At 37.7% G+C, this 26413-nt stretch overlaps 1 protein-coding gene across 1 annotated transcript in view; it reads left to right on the top strand.

The window, feature by feature from the left end:
* Nucleotides 1-26413, top strand: part of LOC133540590 (adhesion G-protein coupled receptor D2) — a 313842-nt gene that overhangs the window by 155185 nt on the left and 132244 nt on the right. Inside the window, exons 22-23 of the mRNA XM_061883319.1 lie at nucleotides 12879-12932; nucleotides 26098-26242. Coding sequence (XP_061739303.1) covers nucleotides 12879-12932; nucleotides 26098-26242 — 199 coding nt within the window. The remainder of the gene's footprint in view (nucleotides 1-12878; nucleotides 12933-26097; nucleotides 26243-26413) is intronic.

Raw genomic sequence — 26413 nt, 5'->3', positions numbered from 1 at the left:
TTTCCACGCAAGCGTCCCACTGCCCTTCATGCCTGGACTAACTTATATGCATCCGAGTCCGACCATTAAACACTGACACTCCGCCGGGTTCTCAGCCACTCATTGCTCACCTACATTGGCTAATATTTCACTGCCTCTTTAAGTTTTTTAAACTCGCCGTCGTCCATTTAGAACCCTGACAAAGCCGCCGGCCAAGTGCCTGGCGAGGTCCCCCCCCCCCCCTCCCGGCGTGGTCTCCACGCGGAAGGCGGAGGAGAGAAACGCGACGAAGGATCAGGAACATGTCATATTGAAATGCTGCGGTATTACCATTTAGATTTGCCTTTGGCGCACCGGCGACGGAGAATGACGCAATTTGATGGATGAGCCGCGCCTCCCGAGAATCGGTCTTGTCGGAAACTGGATGTGTTCGGAAAATTACTTCAAAAAAGTAATCAATTAGAGCTACTCGTTATTGTCCCAAATAATTAAATGAATTACTAACTGTATTGTTATTTAAAGGCCTATTGAAATGAGATTTTCCTTTTCAAACGGGGATTACAGGTCCATTCTATGTGTCATACTTGATCATTTCGTGATATTGCCATATTTTGGCTGAAAGGATTTAGTAGAGAACATCGACGATAAAGTTCGCAACTGGAGAAAAGCCCTGCCTCTACCGGAAGTCGCAGACGATGACGTCACATGTCGATGGCTCCTCACATATTCACATTGATTTTAATGGGAGCCTCCAACAAAAAAAGCTATTAGGACCGAAAAAACGACAATTTCCCCATTAATTTGAGCGAGGTTGAAAGATTCGTGTTTGAGGATATTGATAGCGACAGACTAAAAAAAAAAAAAAAAAAAAAAAAAAATGCGATTGCATTGAGACAGATTCCGATGTTTTTAGAGACATTTACTAGAATAATTCTGGGAAATCCCTTATCTTTCTATTGTGTTGCTAGTGTTTTAGTGAGTTTAACAGTACCTGATAGTCGGAAGTGTACGTCCACGGCCGGGAAGTCGACGGCAGCTTTATGGACAGTACGACCTCAGCTGATATCCGGTAAGAAGCGACTTTTTAACCACAATTTACTCACCGAAACCTGCTAGTTGACATTCGGTCGGGATCCATGTTCGCTTGACCGCTGTGATCCATAGTAAAGTTTCACCTCCGGGAATTTTAAACAAAGAATCACTGTGTGTTTGTGTGGCTGAAGGCTAAAGCTTCCCAACTCCGTCTTTCTACTTTGACTTCTCCAATATTAATTGAACAAATTGCAAAAGATTCAGCAACACATATCTCCAAAATACTGTGTAATTATCCCGTTAAAGCAGACGACTTTTAGCTGTGTGTGTGTGTGCAGCGCTCATATTTCCTAACAGCCCGTGACGTCAAGCGTACACGTCATCATTACGCGACGTTTTCAAGAAAACCCCCCCCGGGAAATTTAAAATTTCAATTTAGTAAACTAAAAAGGCCGTATTGGCATGTGTTGCAATGTTAATATTTCATCATTGATATATAAACTATCAGACTGCGTGGTGGGTAGTCTTATCTGTCATAAACACGTTTATCGTCGCGGACTTGTCGGTGCTATGGAGTTCCTTTTTTTTTTTTTTTTACAACATGACGAGAGCAGTGACAGCGGAGGCTCTGAGCAGCAGTGGTTTGGAAAGCAGAGAGCCTCCACTGTCCCTGTAACAAGCTACAAGTCATTTATGATGCTGTTAATGATGGTAAAAATGAAACAGAAGGTATATATCCTGCTTAGCAGTCCTCCTCTGCTGTCCTCTGTTCAGAGCGGAGTCCCTAGCAACGGCCTGTTTTACTTAGCAACGGTCTGGCAATCGACTGCTGGAAATTATTTTTCTGTTGTTTTTCTTGTAATTTTACATAGTCAACCTTTAATGTTTCAATCTACATTTTGTAATAAACAAATTATAAGTTTCATTTGATATGACCCAGACACCTAAAAACAAAAACACAGCCGTTTTCATCAATTTACAAGCAAGTGGGCAACACACATACATTGGAGTGAATGAATTTTGTGCCCAGATGAGTGCCCACGTCCACTGCATGTGACAAACTGAAGACAAGTGACCTGTGTCTGACAGACCCCTACGTAAAGCCCCGCCCCAGGCTGTAGTCCTGTACTGTTGTTGTTTTTCTTCATCTAATCACAGCGGGTTTTTTCTGTTGTTGTTCAAGCTTACTTATTTTCTGCTCCAGCTTCCAGCAGCTCACAAAGAGAAAGTTAATGCTCTGTAATGCATCCATTTTTCAGAGCATTTAAAAAGTCTAGTCCCGCTCCTGCATGTAGTAGTAGCAATGATGCTACTGCTAGTACATCAGGGACAGCAGCTAGCAATACTGCACCTTTAGCACCAGCAAGCACTGTTTCTCCTGCACCAGCTCCCTCCGTCCCCCCAACAAGCGCTCCCCCAAAGCAGCCTGCTCAGCTACCCAGTGACTTAAATGGCAATGCACCATCTCAGCCAATACTGGGTGGCTACCCAAAGCTTGCATTTGGTACAACATTAAGATCATTCAATCCTGCCTGGTACCGCACACGACCATGGCTAGAGTATTCTGTGGTGCGAGACGCCTGCTTCTGTTTCCCCTGTCGGAAATATGGCAGCGCTGTTAATGTTTCCCCCCCTGAGGTATTGCCACCTTATTGTGGTCAGGGGGTTTGCGTGCCTCAGTGACCGTAAGAGCTATACCAGCAGGAGCTTAGTCTTCAGGTGGGACACCCAAGTTGGACAGGTCTGAAGGTAGAGGCCTGACAAAGTGCAATCCACTACTCCAGGTTGGGGTTGGACACATAGCTAAAGACAGCATTTCAATGAAGAAATCATCGTTACTATAAGCACAGAAAAAAAAGTGCTGGAGCATGATGTGTACACATGATGCCCCCTTCACATTTCTGACTGCCCCCTCATATAAGCATGCCTAGAACCACCCCTGACTGTAAGTATAATCAACGTTGTATCAATATCTTGTGCCTGCTGCTATCCTTTATTTTAAATTGTATTGGAAACTGTCCAGGCGTGGACTATGGTGTGGTTTGTTTTCCCGTGGTGCAAATCGACTGGACCGGATATGGCGTAAGGGTTCTGACATTTTTTAATATTCACTCAAAAAAAGGAACAAACGAAAGGGGCTCACAGCGGAGGTTCAAAACTTGGCTAAGAAAACATAACCATTACTATAACGTAAACTATGGACATAAAACAAAACTTGCAAACTATGGCATGAATAGCGAAAACTTACTTGGAACGAGAAAAGAGCTTGGATCATCAGTATGGATAACAAGGGTGTGTAGAGTGATGTCGCCAGGCTGACTGCCTGGCAACTGCAGGCTTAAATAGTAATACAATTGGGCTGATGATAACACATTAAAAGATAAATGACTACGTCAAACTGAATGCAGAGGTCTCACTCTGTGCTCTCAGCACGCTTATTTGACACAGAGTGAGCCTGTTGTCAGTCATTCACAATCTTTGTTTCTGGACCTACTGGTGCTAGTGACTCGCTGGAAAACTCTCTTTCCACTTTGCATTCGCCCACTGCTTGGTCAGGAAGTGATGTCATAACAAAGTGACCAATCAGAGCTCTCGGTGTTCTAACATCCTGACGATCAGAGCACCCGTGCAAAAATATGAACACAGGAAGTGTTTCTCGCTATCATTTGCAAACTTCAATGGAGGAATTGAACCCGAGCTCCCAAAAGGAGAGAAGATAGTAATTGTGTGTGAAAGGTGTGCAAGGGAGCATAACACAAGTAAATAAAAATAAAATAAAAGCATTGTAATACAATTTTTTTTACATGTTTGCCTTTGATGCAAATTGTTCATTTAATGTCTTTTTCGTGACCTTTTTGTTTTTCTTTGTCATGCGTGAACGCTGACACAAATTTCTTGTTTTTTTTTTGGGGGGGGGGGATGCACGCAAAAATCTGCAGGTGGGTGGGTAGTGGGAGGAACAAGATGTGTTGCATACACACGCTATCTAAAGACAGTTTATTACTCAGCCTTTAGCTAAACACACACACACACACACACACACACACACACAAACACACACACACACACACACACACACACACACACACATATATGGAACAAGAAAAGAGCATGGATTATCAGCATGGATAACAAGGGTGTGTAGAGTGATGTCGCCAGGCTGTCTGCCTGGCAACTACAGGCTCAAATAGTGCGTGAATTAGGTGCGTGAAAACTAATGAGTTGTCATGGTGACAAAAACAAACAAGAGTGCACAATGAGTCCAAAACCAAACAGAACGTGACCACAAAGCATGACAGCAACAGGTTCTGAAAATGACATAAAAAAAGATGAATTGATGAAGTTGAATATATTAAATAAAATAAAAGTTTAATATAATTGCTGAAAATACAATCGTAAAATAGGCAGTTGGTACTTAAAAATGAATAAGGTACCCAACATGTGGTTTGCATGGTTGGAAACATCTTTGTCTAGATTGTACAAGGCCATCTTGGCCATTATTAGGTAATATTTCATCATGTTTGACAGGTGGTCAATGGCTAGTTATAGTTATTCATCCAGTCCTTCATCATTCTTCTTCCATTGTCATAGTCTTTTGTTTTTAGCATGAACCTCCACTTGCATCTGTTGCATGCTTTGTCTTCACTTTCCTCAAGTCCTCTCTGTACTTGGAGGATCTTGTCCTTCAGTCAAAGACGAGAACACTGACAGTCCAGAGGCAGGCGAGGGCTGACCCTTCGTGCCGAAAAATAAATCAACGCTGCATTCTTGCTTAAGTGGCTTTTTTTTAGTGCTTTCAAATTCATTTTCTTAAACTCCGGCTGTCCTTGACCTTAAGGTTGTCACATTTTCTGAGTAATATCGGAAGATATTCCAGGTCTCTGGGATATCTAGGACCATCACGCTCCTTTGGGGGGTGTTTGAAAAGAATGTTTTAATACTTTGAATATGTGTGCAATATTTTCGCTACAATGGATTTAGTTTTTAATGTGTGTTGAAGATCCTTTCAATATTTTAGGGCTCACCATCTCTGGCATTTTAAAGAAAACCAGTTCCTCAAAAACATTCACTATATATAATGCATTTACATGACCTCTTTCACAGAGTTGGTAAATGTCGAGTAGTTGCTAAAAATTTGGCAAAGTTTCCTAAGGTAAGAAATGTCTTCATATCAGTCGGTAACTTGTACTTCTAGCAGTTTCCATGTTTTGCGTAACTCACACACCTAAAATACTTTCAATATGTTCTCGAACCCCGATAAGAATTTTACTTATTGAAGGAGGCACATTTTTTAAGTGAGTTGTGTTGTGTTATCTGTTTTTTTGTTTTGTTTTATTTTTTGATTTTTATTTTTATTTATTGTTTTATTTGGTTTTACCCTTTAAATCATTTTTAATCATATTTAGTTATGTATTTATTTATTTAATTATTTTTTTTATGTTGGTTTTATTTTTTATTCAGTCAATGGTGGAGCTAAGGATATTTGAATAGTGTTTTCAACATTGTTGTGCAGCACTTTGGGAACATTTACAGTGGGGCAAAAAGTATTTAGTCAGCCACCGATTGTGCAAGTTCTCCCACTTAAAATGATGACAGAGGTCTGTAATTTTCATCATAGGTACACTTCAACTGTGAGAGACAGAATGTGAACCCCCCCCCCCCCGGGAATTCACATTGTATGAATTTTAAATAATTTATTTGTAAATTATGGTGGAAAATAAGTATTTGGTCAACCATTCAAAGCTCTCACTGATGGAAGGAGGTTTTGGCTCAAAACCTCACGATACATGGCTCCGTTCATTCTTTCCTTAACACTGATCGATCGTCCTGTCCCCTTAGCAGAAAAACAGCCCCAAAGCATGATGTTTTCACCCCCATGCTTCACAGTAGGTATGGTGTTCTTGGGATGCAACTCAGTGTTCTTCTTCCTCCAAACGCGACAAGTTGAGTTTATACCAAAAAGTTCTATTTTGGTTTCATCTGACCTCATGACATTCTCCCAATCTTCTGCTGTATCATCCATGTATCCATTTTTGTATAAACTCAACTTGTCGTGTTTGGAGGAAGAAGAATACTGAGTTGCACCCCAAGAACACCAATCCTACTGTGAAGCATGGGGGTGGAAACATCATGCTTTGGGGCTGTTTTTCTGCTAAGGGGACAGGACGATTGATCCGTGTTAGGGAAAGAATGAATGGGGCCATGTATCGTGAGATTTTGAGCCAAAAACCTCCTTCCATCAGTGAGAGCTTTGAATGGTTGACTAATTACTTATTTTCCACCATAATTTACAAATGAATTCTTTAAAATTCCTACAATGTGAATTCCTGGATTTTTTTTCACATCCTGTCTCTCACAGTTGAAGTGTACCTATGATGGCAATTACAGACCTCTGTCATTGTTTTAAGCGTGAGAATTTGCACAATCAGTGGCTGACTAAATACTTTTTTGCCCCACTGTATGTTGTTTAAACGTGCAATACAAATAAAGTGGATTGGATTGATTTTTAGCTGCTGTTTTTGGCATTGGGAATTTACAACTTTTTATGTGGTGCACCGATTAGGGTTGTCTAAATTCCACTATTTTGGTACCGGTACCAAGATGTATTTCAATACTTTTCTAAATAAAGGGGACTACAAAAAAAATGGCATTATTGGCTTTATTTTAACAACAAATCTTATGATAGGTTTCGTATTGCAATTGTCATGTTCTGTGGTCTGGATTATGTTTTGTTATTTTCTGCTTGTTTTGGACTCTTTTAGTTTCTGTTCTCGCTCCCTTGTTTAGTTTCCATGACGACTTACGATTTTCACTTGCTTCTTGCATTTGGGACACACCTGTCGCTAATAAAGAGGCCAGTATTTAAACCTGTCTTTGTCCGTCAGTCGATCTGGCGACATGGCTAGTTTTTCATGCCAAAGTTCATGCTGCTCCTTCATGCCATAGATTCATCCAATCCAATCCAATCCACTTTATTTATATAGCACATTTAAACAACAAGAATGTTTCCAAAGTGCTGCACGGCCATGTTAAAAACAATATTAAAAATATTATTATGCTTCACCAATGACTGGATAAAATGTTTTTTTAAATAAATATAAATCCAATATAAAAATAAATATGATTAAAAACAATTTTAAAGGGTAAAAGCAATTAAAACAGTAAAATAGAAATCAAAATGTATAAAAAACTCAGAGGACAACAGATTCATGCTGGCTTTCCTGTCAAGTTTCCAAGTAAGCTTTGTTTACTGTCCATAGTTCTGTCCAAGTTGTGTTTTCGCCTCGTGCGCCTTTTTGTTTGTTCCTTTTTTGAGATTCAAGATTAAATCATGTTTTTTACCTGCACGCCATGTCCGGAGTAGTTTGTTTGCTTCCTGGGAAAACAATCCTCGCAGTAAGCTGCGAAAACCTCCACGTCATGACAGCAATCAAAGAATAATTTTGGCATTAAATAAAATAGTGAACATACTATAAAACTTGTCTTTTATTACTAAGTAAGCAAACCGGTCGCAAAGGCTCCTAATTGGGCTGCTGACGTATGCAGTAACATTTTGTGTCATTTCTCATTCTATTACTTTGTCAAAAATATAAGGGACAAGCGGTAGAAAAATGATGGATTATTAATATTTGTTAATTTACTGTTAATATCAGGTTATTTTCTTATTTAATATGTTCTATTTACAATTCCGATAAAATGTAAGAAGCACTTATTCTTCTGTTGTTCAGATACTTACTTTTTGGGTGATATCCCATATTTGGGTATCAATTCGATACCAAGTCATTACAGGGTCATACGTTGGTCATGTTTAAAGTCTTAATAAAACATTTAAAATTAAAAAAATCATTGTGGTGATAAAAAAATCTTGATATAATCATTGTAATATCGACTAAATACTTGATATTGTTTCAATCGATATCTCTGGATCCGCCCATTTAAGATCCAGTAGCGCTGGCTTGTGGTTCGCGGTTAGCTTTTGTATTCTCCTACGGTGTGTAGTGAAGCATGTTTAGCTATTCCTTGTCCTGCTCGGAGGATATTTGTAAGAAACATAGATTATTTGTCGCAATAGAGGCGAGGACTAGTGATTTACAGGTAGCTAAAATACTTTGGAGAAATGTTAGCCGCAAGCTAGCTATTAGCTAGCTATGCTTTTAAACACAACTTGCAGGGCAGCGATTTAGTGTTTATAGCTCCATGTCAGAATATTTTTATCAAAGTTATCACAAAACTGTGTGTTACATGGAGTTTAGCTTGCTCTGCGAGAGGACAAAAGCTGTGTTTGATCGTACCAAGCAGAAGGCTTGTAAAACTCCCGTGTACGATGGGATGCGACATGAAGACGTCGGTTTCTTTCTTCTATTGTAATCCACAGGAAGATTTTGTCTTGACCAGAGATCTTTTTTTTTAAACTGTTTTGTGACCAAAGGCAGCGGCTGTTTACGAGCCCCTCCCTTTAGAAACAGCTGTTGCCACGTAATCAGGGAAAGTCCAAATAAAAGAGGAGGCGTACAATCTTTCACCAGAGCGTGGTGGAGACTGTACACGAGTATAGCCCATACGTTTCTCCTCAATTGAGCCAAATTTAAATCTGTCTCTGTTTAATTCCTTGCTTCTTTGTCTGTTTAATAGATGTCATCAGTGTTTGAACCTGACATGTATATATATTGGGATATACCCCTACTCATTTCTGGTCATTGGAGCATTAGAAACTTGGACAATTTGCGTTTCACACAATTTTACCTGCTCACAAACACTGCTGATCGTGAAATAAAAAAAATGCTGTTTTTTTATTGTTTTGTGTGTGTTGTAGAAATTATTATTTAATTGATTAATATTGATATTTACAGTTCTTACACATGTTTGTTGCATTCAAATTGTAATTACTGCTTGGTATGGAAAATGAGGAAATTATCAAATCTACAGTAGGAAGGGGATTCCTATAGCCCCATTCGTCGCTGTCTACCTGACACATGACACGTGACAAATTGGGATGTGCACTACCCACTTTAACCACCAGTTGTCTGTTGAATATCTTAAAATGTTTTTTGTGGCAATTCCAACTTTGACCACAGGGTCGGTTTCTAGAGTTGCATTTTCTATCATTTTCAGCAGACTGCGTTGCAAAATGATTAACCCCCCCTCTCGTCCTCTTATTCAAGATACGCCCAGGAATGGGGCCATATGAATTTCTTCCCGACTGTATGTTTTTGCATCCCATTAAATATGATCGCGGTTTTATGATTTAATAATCCGTCTTACTAAAATATATATCCTTGATACATATAAATGCTCGGGCTATGGTGTTGGTTTATTCCCGACATGCATACATTTACAATATGATGCATCACACTATTACAGCTTCTCATTACAGCATGTCCAAAAAGGAGTAGGAAGAAGCAGAGTTTATTTAATCCTACTCCTTTTCGTGTCATTACAATTAATAATTAATAACAGATTTGTAACTACTCATTTTGTAGCACAACAATAAATATAAACAAATACAAAAAATAACAATAAGTGAAGTTCTCATGAATAAATAGTTATGGTATTTATTGTTAACGCTATAAGATTGATAAAATGATCTCCTTTTTTTCAAGGTTCAAGAATTTTATCAGGATTTTTCTTCTTCATACTATTGGAACACTTTGAGTTTGAACAGTTTCCTAAAGTCGATCATTTTAGTCCTTTGTGTGAATTATTTGCTTAATCCTTTTCATAATTTAACTCCACATACTGATATGCTAAAAGTTTCAAGGGTTGTACGAGCATACACATGTTTTGAATTAAATTTTTCGTTGATGCAACCGGATTTTTTTTGCCAAATATTTTTTACCAGCACTTCGCCTTTCGTCTTTGCATCCTGGGGTCACACCACGGATGTTTTAAATTGAATTTTTTTTCTAATGTTATATTTCTCCTCTTTAGTTGTGCATTCTCACATATTATAGTTTGCTTTGTACATAATTTTAGCTATTTGCCAAAAAAAAAAAAAAAAAAATCGTCGAATTTTAATATTACCGGGTGAATGCGTTAATTGCATTAGAAGAATGCCATAAAAAGGCCTTAAAAGAAACATGAGTTTCTTCTGTTGCTGAAGCAGATTAGATGTGCATTAACCAAATTTATTTCAGAAAATACTTTGATATGCTAAGAAAAATTCCTCAGTGTCGGGAAATTCATGAAGCTGGATTCCTGTCTTTATAAATATGGCATAGAAGACGGGCTTTGCAGCTAATATACTCAAAATGCAACGTTTTTCATCGCTAATTACCTGACAAAGCTCCCCATTATTCATCGCAATTAGCTTTTCCTTGGTGGTCACCTTGTATTAACGCGCTTTGATGACCTTTTATTTCCATCAGCCCCAAGGATGGCGGCAGGTGTTGTCGGCTTTGCCGCTTTCATATGTTAATTGCCCATCTTTGCATCATGGCGGAGCCTTGAGTGCGCGCAAATGCCCTTAAACACGTAACAATCGGCTAAAACAATGCCCTTCCCCTCATTGTCAAATGATTCATTAAAGTGCTGTCATGTAATTGCCTCAGCATGAAGGCTGCGTTTGATATCGGTGAAATCCCCGGAATTTCCCTCCTCCTTTGAATAATGGCGCAATAACGGCTCCTGCATCTGCACTTGTTGCACACCTTGTCAGAATTAATAGGCCCGTTTTGAATATATGATGCTGGTTTTGTTGATTCTGTGCCGTCACACGTGTTGGCCCCTCCTCATTATGTGGCACTTTAGCACAGTGGGTATGTAAAATATATGCACATGCTGTCTGTGTGCGGGTGTGTGTTGGGTGTGGGGTCTTAGAGGCATGTCATGATTTATAAAAAAAAAGATGAGACTTAATGACGCCAGAAGCCACAATGCATATTCACTAACGCGGTGGGTTGGGGCTTATGTGTTGAGTCGCCAGCCACTGCAAATTTACAGTGAGTGTTGTCAACGTGCAAAAACACACCCACACATACACATTTTGTCATGTAATGCGTGTCCAGAACACATTTTATTAGAGCACGTACGACACACAGTATTCAATTAACACTTAAAATACCGAATAATGAAATTGAATCTGCATTCATTCAGCCAGAGTCAACGTGCTGATAGCCATCTTGAGTGACAATTTTTAAAAAGCGTGTGGTATTGATAACATAATTTTGCACGCAACACCTCCAGAAATGTCATTTAATAGACATCCTGAATGCTGAGATGAAATTGATTATGCAAATTATAATTATGTTCTTAAAAACAAATACAATTGATGTAATCCAGAGACCTAAAAAGCCTCTCCTGCACAAATGAGTAGAAACGTGACATTTTATTTATGAGGTTAATAATTAAGTGTGATTTTTTTCAAATGTAAAATATCGTATATTTTTTTTATTTTGAAGAATCAGCCGAAAATATTTTCTAAATACATTTGCACTAATAAAACAATAATAACAAAAAACATTTAACACAGTGAAATATTAATCAAATAATTAAGTGAAATAAAACGCAACAGTAAAAAAATAAATACAATACAAATAAGAAGACAGTAAATGCGTATAAATTATTATGTATTAGGAAATAAGGAAAGAAAATATAAATTTAATACATTTTATTTCAATGACGATACATAATTAGTCAAAATTACCATGACCATCATCAGGTTGAAATGCATGTTTCCTTGTCCATCCATTGTTTTCTACCACTTGTCGCTTTCGGGGTTGTTGGGGGGGGGGGGGGCTGGAGCCTATCCCAGCTGCATTTATTCATTAATAATATATATTTTTTTAAATAAAACAAAAATATCTATAGTACAGTAATATAATAATACAATTAATAAAACAAATAGAATACAATAAAAAATATAGAATGCAATGATATACAATACAGTACAAATAATAACACACTCATATACAAAATATTGTGCATTGATACATAATTTTAAAATTAAAAAAATATCTAAATATGCATTTGTATTTTATTATTAAGAATTATTAGTCAAATGTTGCATTGTAGTCATCATGGCAACATTTATTTTTACAAATACATTCAAACAACAACAACAAAAAAATACAATTCACTAAAATAAAGATTTTATTAACATACAAATATACAATTGTATACAATGTAATACGAATAATAATACAGTAAATGTATACAAATGATTATGAATGAATTAATAATTTAAAAATGTTTAAATATAAATGTACATGTTTATCTTATGATGATGATTTATTAGTCAAATTTTGCATTACCATCATCAAGTCAACATTATTATATTTGAAAATTACATTTATTATAAGATGTTTTTTTTTTTTATTTACAGTAAAATTAAAAAAATACATGTGCTGTTGATGATATTATACACTTCATGTGTGTACCACTTACCTCCGACACATGTTTTAACTGACATTTTGGGACGAAATCAGTGCTGTCTGGAGCGTGTTAAATGATGGAGATCTCTGCACCGCTTTCATCCGGCGAATAAAAATGTAATCTGTTCTGCAAGGGCGGTCTCTTTTCCTCCAATAGCTCCATTTGTTGGTCTCGCCGCTGCGTGTTGACAGATGATAGCTCCGAGTCGTCTTCCTAGTTTGCCGACTCTATGTGTCACTTTCAAGTCCCATTAGCCGCGGGGACACACTCCAACACCTTTACTCACGCACACACACACACACACACACACACACACACACACACACACACACACACACACCCTTTTCTGCCACTAGGGTCCAGTCAAATGTTTACATTTCCTCCCACGTGTCTCCTTATTTATTTTATTTATTTTTTGCCATCGCTTGCTTTCATAGGACTTGTGCTTCAATTCTTTGGAAGTGTGTGTTTTTAAAGTGTCTCTCTTGTTCTTTCAGGTTCGGAGCACGGTCAACAGGATCAAGGAGAGGAGAAAAGCGCTTAATTTTTCAGTACGTATTCCTTCTGTTGTGCACAAAGACACATTTTCCTTTTTTTTTTCTTCCTTTTTGTGGAGGGAAACAAAATCCTCCCTGCGTAGTGTCAATAAGAGCCGGCCACAAAACAACCTCTTACAGCCTCTCACTGGGCGACAGTCCATGTTAGACGCCCTTATAGATCAAATACACCCCCGTAACAGTACCCCCCCTCTTTTTTCCTCTCACTCTGCCCATTGCAGCACCTTCATCCTGGTAATGTCAACCTCTGTGGTGGCTTACAAGTTTCTAATCCAGGACAAGCTGTCCCCTGACATTAAAGTGTCAGGCCAGTATTTATACCTCGTTGGATAGTGCTGAGATGATACCCTCGTGTGTGTGTGTGTTTGTGTGTGTTTATGTGTGCATGTGCCCAAGGAAAACACACCCTAAGCCAGTGGTTCTCAACCTTTTTTCAGTGATGTACCCCCTCTGAACATTTTTTTAATTCAAGTACCCCCTAATCAGAGCAAAGCATTTTGGGTTGGAAAAAAAACAGATAAAGAAGTAAAATACAGCACTATGTCATCAGTTTCTTGAACTATTTGGAAAAAGACATATAGAAATAACTAAAAACTTGTTGAAAAATAAACAAGTGATTCAATTATAAATAAAGATGTCTACACATTGAAGTAATCATTAACTTAAAGTGCCCTCTTTGGGGATTGTAATAGAGATCCATCTGGATTCATGAACCTAATTCTAAACATTTCTTCACAAAAAAAAGGAATCTTTAACATCAATATTTATGGAACATGTCCACAAAAATCTAGCTGTCAACACTGAATATTGCATTGTTGCATTTTTTTCAGTTTGTGAACTTACATTCATATTTTGTTGAAGTAGTATTCAATAAATATATTTATAAAGGATTTTTGATTTGTTGCAGTTTTTAGAATATTTTAGAAAAATCTCACGTACCCCTTGGCATACCTTCAAGTACCCCCAGGGGGTACACGTACCCCTATTTGATTAAGGGGGGGTACACGATTAAGGGTCATCGAGTGATTACATTTGCACAGTTTAACTAAACCAGGGGTCGGCAACCCACGGCTCTAGAGCCGCACCTTTAGCGCCGCCCTAGTGGCTCTCAGTAGCTTTTTCAAAAATGTATGAAAAATTAAAAAAGATGAGGGGAAAAAAATATAAAATATATATTTTTTGTTTTAATATGGTTTCTGTAGGAGGACAAATATAACACAAACCTCCCTAATTTTTATGAAGCAAATTCGAGTATTTGGCGAGCGCTGTTTTGTCCTACTAATTTTGGCGGTCCTTGAACTCACCGTAGTTTGTTTACATGTATAACTTTCTCCGACTTTCTAGTAGTGTTTTATGCCACTTCTTTTTCTGTCTCATTTTGTCCACCAAACTTTTAACGTTGTGCACTATTCTCTGGATAAATCCAACTTACCCTTCCCCTTCGAGCTGTTCTGGATGAACTGAAATTATTTTTTTCCAATCACTTTGGAACTTGCAAGCGTGCATCTTCTTCTTACTCTTCGTCGCCGTGTCTCTTCTACGTTCTTCTGCTGCCTCTCTGTTATGTTTTTGGACATTACTACTTGCCATAGTTTTGAAGCAATGCATGATGGGAATCCGGATGTTGAATGTCAGTGTATTAACGTGCCGGCTGGAATAAACACACACTGAGAAATACCTCCGTGCCTGCCTACTTTATAGGTTATATATGATAACGGAGACATATATAATAGTCTCCTTTTCAGGCGAGAGAGGACGCTAAAGTCAGTGCCTTTAAGGCACGCCCCCAATATCGTTGGCCGGGTGGAAATTCGGGAGAATGGTTGCCCCGGGAGATTTTCAGGAGGGGCACTGAAAGTTGGGAGTCTACCAGGAAAATCGGGAGGGTTGGCAAGTATGTCCACTGATCACATTCACCATCACCCCATGTGCCCAATAAAATTGCTGGTAAGCACAACCAGAACTTTTCCGGGCATTAGGCGCACTGTTGATTTTTGCGAAAATTAAAGGATTTTATTGTCCGAAAATGATTGTAACGATTTTATGAGCGAGGGTGCCACAGATGAATTCTTATTTCCAAAATACTCATCGCCGCACCCCCCCCCCCCCCCCCCCCCCCCCACACACACACACACACACACACCTACCTCGCGCCTGCACACAAATTGCGACTTGTCCCTTATTAGTGCTCACATGAACTTCACTCCGCTAACACTCTGTCCTACCCCTCCCACAGTATTCCCCACCTTGCACCCGTCGGGTCATTGCAACAGGAATGAAACCATTAGTGGGCGCAGATTGATTTTTCCAAATATCACGTGCGACCCCCGTGCTTTGACGCCACCGCCCCCTCGGAGATTGACACTGTAAGAATGCGAAGGAATTAAATAAATAAATAGATCCGATGTGTCTGCCGGACTGGGTTGGGGGGCTAATGGGGCCCCTTGCCACTGCTGCTGCTTGATATATTGGCCGCTCACGGCATCAGTGAGCCCCCCCGCCGCCATCCACTGTCATTTTTACTGCTTGCTCTTGAGGTGGTGGTTTTCCAATCTCGCTGGGTTCCGCTACCAGAGTGCGTTTTTTAGCCATCGCTGCCAACCCGACGGTTTTTAGCTAATGCTGTTTTGTGCCATAAATCCTCTTTGAAATACCGTGTCCACCTGTCCTTTGGTTGGATAGAAGACATTTGGCTCTAGATGACCGCACATGGCCCTATATATCCCCTTGTTGTAAAACACAGGATTGGGTATTGTGCCTCTCGCCTGCCGGAGAGGCTTTACCGGTCTTACTGCATATGGGGTCATTTGAAGATGAATGACACTTGTCGGTGCGAGCCAGTTTTGGTGTTTAAAGGCCTACTGAAATGAGATTTTCTTATTTAAACGGGGTTAGCAGGTCCATTCTATGTGTCATACTTGATCATTTGGCGATATTGCCATATTTTTGCAGAAAGGATTTAGTAGAGAACATCCACGATAAAGTTCACAACTTTCGGTGCTAAGAGAAAAGCCCTGCCTCTACCGAAAGTCGCAGACGATGACGTCACATGTTGATGGCTCCTCACATCTTCACATTGTTTGTAATGGGAGCCTCCAACGAAAAGTGCTATTCGGACCGAGAAAACAACAATTTCCCCATTATTTTGAGCGAGGATTAAAGATTCCTGTTTGAGGATATTGATAGCGACGGACTAGAAAAAAAAAAGATAAAAAACAATAAGTTAAAAAAAAAAAAAACACGATTGCATTGGGACAAATTCCGATGTTTTTAGACACATTTACTTGGATAATTATTGGAAATCCCTTATCTTTCTATTGTGTTGCTAGTGTTTTAGTGAGTTTTATAGTACCTGATAGTCGGAAGGGTGTATCCAGGGGTGTCTTTACGCGCAGTGTCTCAGGGGAGTCGACGGCAGCTATGGACGGCACAAGCTCAGCTTTTCTCCGGTAAGAACTGACTTTTTAACCACAATTTTCTCACCGAAACCTGCTGGTTGACATTTGGTCGGGATCCATGTTCGCTTGACCGCGCTCTGAGCCATAGGAAAGTTTCACCTCCAGGAATTTTAAACAAGGAATTACCGTGTGTTTGTGTGGCTAACGGCTAAAGCTTCCCAACTCCATCTTTCTACTTTGACTTCTCCAATATTAATTGAACAAATTGCAAAAGATTCAGCAACACAGATCTCCAAAATACTGTGTAATTATGCCGTTAAAGCCGACGACTTTTAGCTGTGTGTGTGCGTAGCGCTCATACTTCCTAAAAACCCGTGACGTCTTGCGTACACGTCATCGTTACACGACGTTTCGAAGACGAAACTCCCGGGAAATTTAAAATTATATTTTAGTAAACTAAAAAGGCCGTATTGGCATGTGTTGCAATGTTAATATTTCATCATTGATATATAAACTATCAGACTGCGTGGTGGGTAGTAGTGGGTTTCAGTAGGCATTTAAAGAAGATATGAACAATTAATGTGAAAAATTAAGTCCATTGAAGTGTTGAAGCTGATACGGTTCGATGTTAGGAGGGTTACGGTATTCAGATATTTTTTTTTTTTGATAAAGTTGGCCGTATTAAATTCCCAGGTGGTGTACTTTAATCAGTAAAGGACGGGAAGTGGAGATGTCCTATAATGGCTTTTTGGCCGATATTCCGTTCTTTTCCAACTCTTAATGACCTATTCTGATATCAACCGATACCGATCTATACAGTCGTGGAATTAACACATTATTATGCTTAATTTTGTTTTGATGCCCCGCTGGATGCATTAAACAATGTAACAAGGTTTTTTCAAAATAAATCAACTCAAGGTATGGAAAAAAATGCCAACACGGCACTGGTATATTTATTATTGAAGTCACAAAGTGCATTATTTTTATTTAACATGCCTCAAAACAGCAGCTTGGAATTTGGGACATGCTCTCCCTGAGAGAGCCTGAGGAGGTGGGGTGGGGCGGGGGGTGTATATTGTAGTGTCCCGGAAGAGTTAGTGCTGCAAGGGGTTCTGGGTATTTGTATTGTGTGTTTATGTTGTGTTACGGTCAGAGGTGGGTAGAGTAGCCAGAAATTGTACTCAAGTAAGACTACTGTTACTTTAGAGATTTATTACTCAAGTAAAAGTAGGGAGTAGTCACCCAAATATTTACTTGAGTAAAAAAACTACTCAAGTACTGAGTAACTGATGAGTAACCTGTTTGTTTAATGATTACGGCAACAAATAATGCACAAAATCATAAAAATATCAATGAGCAAATTCATAGCCAGGAATATCTCTTAAGCAACTAAAACAATAATATATATTTAATAATAATACATCAAAATAAAAAAAATTAAGGCAAATTGAGCCACAATAAATTAACAGCACCATAGGCTCAGTAGGCCTATGGTGCTGTTGTATTAGTTTGTATTGTATTATTAGATTGCATAGTACAGTACATATTCTGTACAATTGACCACTAAATGGTAACACCCCAATAAGTTTTTCAACGTTAATCAATTACTTAATAAAAGACCAAGTCGAGGTGATCTACCTCATATATACATATACATATACACACATATCATATATATATATATATATATATATATATATATATATATATATATATATATATATGAAGAGTTCATATGCAAAAGCAGATAAATCCATTTTGACCGATTCTGTATATTAACGATTTTCTGCCTGCTGGTGTTGTCGGTACATATACAAGCATACAATGGTTTATTTAATATCAACATAAGCAAGTCATGAAAGCCTAAACTTTTAAGAAATGCTGATGTAATGAATGGCTTTCAAGTAAGAGTGTTTGATGTGGTTTTACGTCAAAAGCAGATATATCCAAATTATGATATGTTGCAAAAACAGATATCTCCAAAATCGTTTTCTTTGCGGTCGTTATTTCGCATAATATTCAAGATAAAGATAGAGAGAAAAACAGAACATTAAATTTATCGAAAGCCACATTTCAAGGTAACAACTGTTCACATTTCTTTACTTCATTATTTAACAGTTTCGATCCCTTGGTACGTATAAATCTAGCTGTCCCTGCGAACATTGTTTTTTCGTACTTGCTAACCGGACATGCTTTTTTGGAACTGTGACCTCACATATTTACCTTGTGCTTTTCAGCACAAAATGAAAAAACAAAAAAACAGTGTTGCAATGAAGACGATGTTTTATTAATAAAACAAGCACAAATGCTCAGCCTGGTTTGCCTATCAAAAACACTCCTGTGCAGATAACAGCTCACTCATCATCGCTATCGACATTAGCTCCATGCTCGACAACATCGTTTAACGCAGCGGTGTAAAACTCACGGACACGCGTGCTAGCGCCAACATCAAATAATTTCAACACGTCAGTTTTTTTCGCTGGCTTAACAGTGTTCACAGGAGAAGCTTCCAAATTATTCATGCGTGGATAACAACACTGAGTGAGTCCGTGCGCGCCGCCATTTTGTTTGTCACGTGATCCCGTACTGCAGCGCTGGTTGGGCAAACGGATATATCGGCTTTTGTGGTAAATGATCCATGGCGCTTATCGGCCTTTGCAATAAATCGCTGAACTAAATAACATTAAAAACGGCATTTGTCTGCATTTGCAAACAAATTGATTTTGGTATACCACAATAGAAGTGGCGGACTATATATTACCGAGGCTGGGCTAAACTTTATCAAAATGGCGTTTATCGGTTTTTGCGTATGAACTCTTCATATATATATATATATATATATATATATATATATATATATATATATATATACACATTTATATATACATACATTTATATATACAGTATATAATTTATAGTTATTTATTTTTCCGTTGTTGTTGACATGTTAAAGGTGTTCTAATGAATATACATGCATGTTTAACACATAGATTCCTATCTTACATGAAGACAAGAATATAAGTTGGTGTATTACCTGATTCTGATGACTTGCATTGATTGGAATTATAGTGCTGATAATGTCCACATTTTCAAATTGAGGAGAAAAATGTTTCTCCTTTCTATCTAATACCACATGAAAGTCGTTGGTTTTTGGCATCTTATTTGTCCAGCTTCCATATTCGTTTTTATACACTTTACAATAAATACATTGGCGGCAAACTCCGTAGTTTGCTAGCTTGTATGCTCTGGCTTTCGGAGACTCTTATTTTGTTAGCGCGGGCGCGATGAAGCGGCACTTTTATTGTGAAGACAGGAACTGTGCGATCAGTCTTTAGGCTTTTGACGGGAAGTACAGTTGAAATAAAAAGTGTCTTTTTTCCTTTACACTTTTGATTGATTGATTGAAACTTTTATTAGTAGATTACACAGTACAGTACATATTCCGTACAATTGACCACTAAATGGTAACACCCCAATAAGTTTTTCAACTTGTTTAAGTCGGATTCGACGTGTGACGGTCACGTGACCGCCTAGTTTTGTTTGATTGGTCCAACGTCACCAGCGACTGCATTTGATTGGTGAAACGCAGGCATGCGTAGATCCTACTTTGAATGTGTGTCTGACAAAATCAAAACAAACAAAGCGTGCTTTAACAGATCGACAAAAAAAAAAGTAGCAAGTAGCGAGCTGACTGTAGATAAATGGAGCGGAGTAAAAGTAGCGTTTCTTTTCTATAAATATACTCAAGTAAAAGTAAGAGTATGTTGCATAAAAACTACTCGTAGAAGTACAATTTATCCCAAAAATTACTCAAGTAGATGTAACGGAGTAAATGTAGCGCGTTACTACCCACCTCTGGTTACGGTGCGGATGTTCTCCCGAAAAGTGTTTGTCATGCTTGTTTGGTGTGGCTTCACAGTGTGGCGCATATTTGTAACAGTGTTAAAGTTGTTTATACGGCCACCCTAAGTGTGACATGTATGGCTGTTGACCAAGTATGCATTGCATTCCTTTGTGTGTGAAAAACCGTAGATCTGATTGGGCCGGCAGGCAAATGCAGCACCTTTTAGGCACACCCCTAATATTGTTGTCTGTGTGGAAATCCGGAGAATGGTTGCCCCGTGAGATTTTCGGGGGAGGCACTGAAATTCGGGAGTCTCCCCGGAAAATCGGGAGGGTTGGCAATTATGACTGGGAGACGCAACTGCTCTGTACTTCATCCAACGTCCGTGTACCAGCATTTTAAAAAGTCATACTTTTTGAAACTGATACTGATAATTTCCGATATTACATTTTAAAGCATTTATCGTCCGATAATATCAGCAGTCCGATATTATCGGAAATCTCTAACAGGAAGTGTTTGCATGTCAAAAAAAGAAGAAAAAAAGGCGGTGAAAGGGGACATATTTGCGGCAGGAGTGCAGGGCACCTCCACAAGCCCCAGGTAGTGTGCAATAAAGTGGCCGTATAAGAAGAGGCGTGGAAGTGTGTTGAGGAGTCAGGACTACTAGGGTTAGGGCGAAGAGGACAATTTCAACATTCCTGGTGGAATAAGTAAAGCAGGGATGTCCAAAATCCGTCCCAGGGGCCAATTGTGGCACTTTTTTTTATTGGGCAAGGTGGGACATTATAGAAATAAAATAAACTCCGCCTCCAAAAAAAAAAAAAAATAAGTCAGCAATTTACCCCCCCCACCCCCCCAAAAAATGGACATGAAAGTAATAACTTAAAACAACACAAACACTTGTCTTTAAATTTATATGTAAGTGCCATTAAACTATTTTTTTTTTAAATCAGATGAATCACAATTTTTATCCATCCATCCATCCATTTTTCTACCGCTTGTCAAATTTGGAATAATTATGATTAATGCGGTAATCTTTTGTGATTAATCACATGAGTTAACTCATTATTTTTGTCAGCTCTAATGTGTATATATGTATATATATACATATATACACTGTATTTCCTTGAATTGCCTCCGGGGCGCTAATTAATTTAAAACCAAAAGAATGCGGTAAAAGTAAGCATGCGCTAATTATTTTAAAACCTCTTCTCACTCCGGCATTTACCAAATACGGTATATATATATATATATATATATATATATATATTTATATATATATATATGTGTGTGTGTGTGTGTGTGTGTGTGTGTGTGTGTGTGTGTGTGTGTGTGTGTGTGTGTGTGTGTGTGTGTGTGTCCATTAAGGCACATTACAAATAACAACCGCAATTATTTCGAAAATCTGTTTTTTACTGCACCTCTAATGAATAATGTTTAATAAACTGTATATATCAATCTTAGATGCCCTTACTGTCCTAAAAAAAACAATTTTAATGAATTTATTTATTTGTGTATTTTATTTTATTCAAACATTGTATTTATTTGACTTATCCGCCAGCAGTTTGACGTTTTTTATATTTCATTAAAAGATAAAATAAAAAATCATTTTAGTGAATTTATTTATTTGTTTATTAATTTTATTCAATTATTGTATTTATTCAAGACTTATCTGCCTGCCGTTTGATGTTTTTTATATTTCATAAAAATAAAATAATACCAAGAAAAAAATTCATTTTAATGAATGTATTTTTATATTTATTTTATTCAATTAGTGTATTTATTCGAGACCTATCTGCCAGCAGTTTGATGTTTTTTATATTGAATTAAAAAATATATAATGATAAAAAAGTAAATTAATTTTTAAGGAGTTATTTGTTTAGTTATTTTATTCAATCATTGTATTTGTTCGAGACTTATCTGCCAGCAGTTTAATGTTTTATATATTTCCTAAAAAAATAATAATAAAATAATACTGAAAAATTTATTCATTTTAATGAATGTTTTTATTTGTTTATTTATTTTATTCAATCATTGTACTTATGCGAGACTTATCTGCCAGCAGTTTGACGTTTTTAATATTTCATTTAAAAAAAAAATATTGCTTAAAAGAAAAAATAATTTCAATGAATTTCTTTCTTCCTTTTTTTATTTTATTCAATCATTGTATTTATTCGAGACATATCTGCCAGCAGTTTGACATTTTTTATATTTCATTAAAATAAAGAATAATAATACATCCGAGCAGTTTGATCATTTTGTACTCTTACTGACTGTGATGAAAATGAACCGAAAGGTGACATTAATACGGAGATACTTATCAAGCCGTGAGGACGGCGTTCCAATTAAAAAAAAAAAAGAACGTGTTCAAACAATTATATTCTGTTTTTGTTCAGTGATGAGACCCACTCGGGACACTGACAACCCCATAAACTATTTGTTGTAATCAAACACCCCAACCTTTTTTTTTTTTTATTCATTCCCTTAACCCCTTTCCTAATAGAGGCCCTCCACATGAATAGCAAGCCGTTTTCCTAGCCCCTTGGGGTTTTTATTTTAAACACACACACACTACCACACAGCCACTTTGACCAGCCTGTTTGATACCGAGCACCTTCTGACCCACCCTGACCTCCTTCTTGTACATACACAGCCAGATTGCTTTGAGAAATAAAGCTGTCAGTTTCTGCACCCCAATAAAAAACAACCCCTTCCTTCTCTCAACACTCTGGAGTTGCATGCCCCTGACACTGCTGAAATATAGATAGAAATTGGATACGGATTAGTTTTTTTGATCTTAATTCACATTAGGAGAAGATATAAAGTGCTCGGACTTGGCTGGTATCAGTCATGGCTGCAGCTAAATTGATGTTTTTTTTTTTTTTACTGGGGGATGATGAAAGAGGGATGCAACGGTACCAAAAAGCCCGACGAGCAATCGTGTCAAGTTCAATGTTTTCTCATGAGAATTTAGTAGTGCAACAAGTAGGACTTTTTTTGGGTTGAAAGAGTTTTAACGAGCGACATGAGCGTCATTTAGCCTTTGTGAGCGCTATTCGAATGTGCAATGCAATTAAGTGCAATTTGTGTAAACTAAACAGCAGGTTTTAATGTTCCACCATAATAATGATACAATAAACAAATACAAATAAGTTCCCCCCCCGGCCAAACTATTAAAAAAACTGTGACTTATCGTCCGAAAAATACGGTAATCATTGCCAGAACTACTACTTCATCGCATTTGCCTCCGCTTGGGATGGTTTCCTGCTGGCTCCGCTGTGAACGGGACTCTCGCTGCTGTGTTGGATCCGCTTTGGACTGGACTCTCGCGGCTGTGTTGGATCCATTATGGATTGAACTTTCACAGTATCATGTTAGACCCGCTCGATATCCATTGCTTTCGTCCTCTCCAAGGTTCTAATAGTCTTCATTGTCACCGACGTCCCACTGGGTGTGAGTTTTCCTTGCCCTTATGTGGGCCTACCGAGGATGTCGTAGTGGTTTGTGTTGTGGTTTGTGCAGCCCTTTGAGACACTAGTGATTTAGGGCTATATAAGTTAACATTGATTGATTGATTGAATGTACGGCTCATCCTGGCCACCCTTTAGTACAGTGGTTCTCAACCTTGTTGGAGGTACCAAACCCCGCCAGTTTCATATGCGCATTCACCGAACCCTTCTTTAGTGAAAAATAAATGTTTTTTCCTAATTTAATGATGTTACTATATTAAAGAAATACTAATTAAGATACATTTTACAAACAGAAAGTTACAGGAATCTGCAGGTGATCCCATGTTTACATCTCATTGTGCAATGTTTTAGTGGGACCTAAATGCGATATCTGAAAGGGGTACAAATTATTTCCAACCCCACCTTGTACAGAGCTCATGAAAAATAAAGTAATTTTTTTTGTCATTGTAAGTCTACCAAAACACTTATATTAGAAAATAATCTTATGGAAATGTCATTTGATTATGATAATAAAACATTGAACTTATTATTAAGTCAGGTTTGGACGGAGGTTCCGTCGAACCCCTGAGGCCGACTGACCGAACCCCTAGGGTTCGATCGAACCCAGGTTAGGAACCACTGCTCTAGTATAACTACTTGATTTTTGTTTCTGAAATAGGTTTTGATTCTGAAGTCCTCCCAATTTTTGACTGACACAGTTGGTATATTTGATGACTGAGATAACTGAAGACACAGGTTCAATTAACACAGAAATTCTATAGGAACTTTGCATTTTAGGGGACAAAAAAAACGACTATTTTCATCCCTCTTTTTTTTTTAACCAATGCTTTCTACCAACCATTTGATGCGTCTCTGTAGATATACAGTTTCAACATTCTTCAAGCTTCATAAACTAAACACTATTTAATTCCAAAGTTTATACACTTGGAATAGTTTACTGTAAAACGACAATAACACATCACTATTTTTTTTTTCATTGGCTATTAATTGAAAATTTAAATATATTTTTATTTCCATCCATCCATCCATTTTCTACCGCTTATTCCCTTTTTTTTGGGGGTCGCGGGGGGCGCTGGCGCCTATCTCAGCTACAATCGGGCGGAAGGCGGGGTACACCCTGGACAAGTCGCCACCTCATCGCAGGGCCAACACAGATAGACAGACAACATTCACACACATTCACACACTAAAAAAACTTACAATGTGAGATTAATAATTTCCGGTGCAATTTTTTGTTGGTACCGTATCCTTTTAAAATCAGTTAAGTGTACTAATAAACAAATATTATACATACATACAAATAGAATCCTAATAATAATATTAAGTATTATCATTATTACTTGTCTGCGACTTGTCCAGGGTGTACGCCACCTTCCGCCCGATTGTAGCTGAGATAGACACCAGCGACCACAAAAGGGAATAAACGGTAGAAATGGATGGATGGATTATTACTTGTATTTGTTTATTGTATCATTATTATTATTATTATTATTATTATTATTATTATTATTATTATTATTATACACTAGCAGGGTAGAACATGAGGCCATGTGAAGCAATTTTTGCTGGTCACTTATAAAAAAAATACAATATGGAACCACATTTAACCTAATTATTGCTGTTAATACACTTTAAATAAGGGGTATAAGTTTGCCAGTTAAGTTTGAAATAAAAACCTGTAGATAAATACCTAATTGAATTTTTTAATTGTATTCTTCTAAAATGTGGTTAAGTATTTTCAGGTAATTTTAATTTGTTGTTGGTATTATTATTTATTTATTATTATTATTATTATTATTATTATTAATTGATTAATTATTAATGTACATCCATCCATCCATCCATTTCCTACCGCTTATTCCCTTTTGGGATCGTGGGGGGCGCTGGCGCCTATCTCAGCTACAATCGGGCGGAAGGCGGGGTACACCCTGGACAAGTCGCCACCTCATCGCAGGGCCAACACAGATAGACGGACAACATGATTTTAATATTATTAACATGATTAATTTTAATATCATTATTACAATTGTTATTACTACTATTATTGTACACCAGTATGGTAGTGTGTAAGGCCCTGTGAAGTAATCCTGGCTGCTTACTTATAAAATATAATACAATTTGGAAGCTGCAGCAGATTTATCTTAATTGATATTCTTAATATGACTGAAAAAAGGGGGTATAAGTAAAAAAAAAACAAAAAAACATATAGTTAAGCACACTTAATAATATAATGACATTTTATTAAAAACATAATACAATTACATTACAAAAGCAAATGCTAAGTTGCACTTATTAATTTGTGTAAGTCAGGCTTAATTAAATGAGCACGCGCAACATATGGATGGATCAGGGAATAAAATATGTCTGTTTGCTTTACAAAAACATTATGAATTAAAATGTGTCCTCCTGTCTTATGATCTCGCATTGTTGTCATCCTTCCTTCTCAGAACTGTGCGAGTTCCCGTCCCTCCAGCTCCACTTCTCGCCCCATCAGTTTTCCGCAAGCAGCAACCCCGAGCCAGGAGGAGGCAGCCGCCCCCTTTTTCTCCAACAGCAACACACAGGGCCTGCAAGCAGAGGACAGCGCCACATGTGAGTTGTGAAGAGCATTACAGTGATTGCACGGGCCGAGTATGTACGGTGGTCCGATTTTAGCTGTCCTCCTTTTTTTTTATTACAGCCTCATCCATCAAATAAATCCACAGGTTTTCAGTCTCACCAGTAAAATATGTAATTCAATTCTAACATTGTTGGGACTACAAT

This window comes from Nerophis ophidion, linkage group LG22, assembly GCF_033978795.1.
Source record: "Nerophis ophidion isolate RoL-2023_Sa linkage group LG22, RoL_Noph_v1.0, whole genome shotgun sequence".
Taxonomy (NCBI): Eukaryota; Metazoa; Chordata; class Actinopteri; order Syngnathiformes; family Syngnathidae; genus Nerophis; species Nerophis ophidion.
This window is presented reverse-complemented; position numbering and strand designations above follow the sequence as displayed.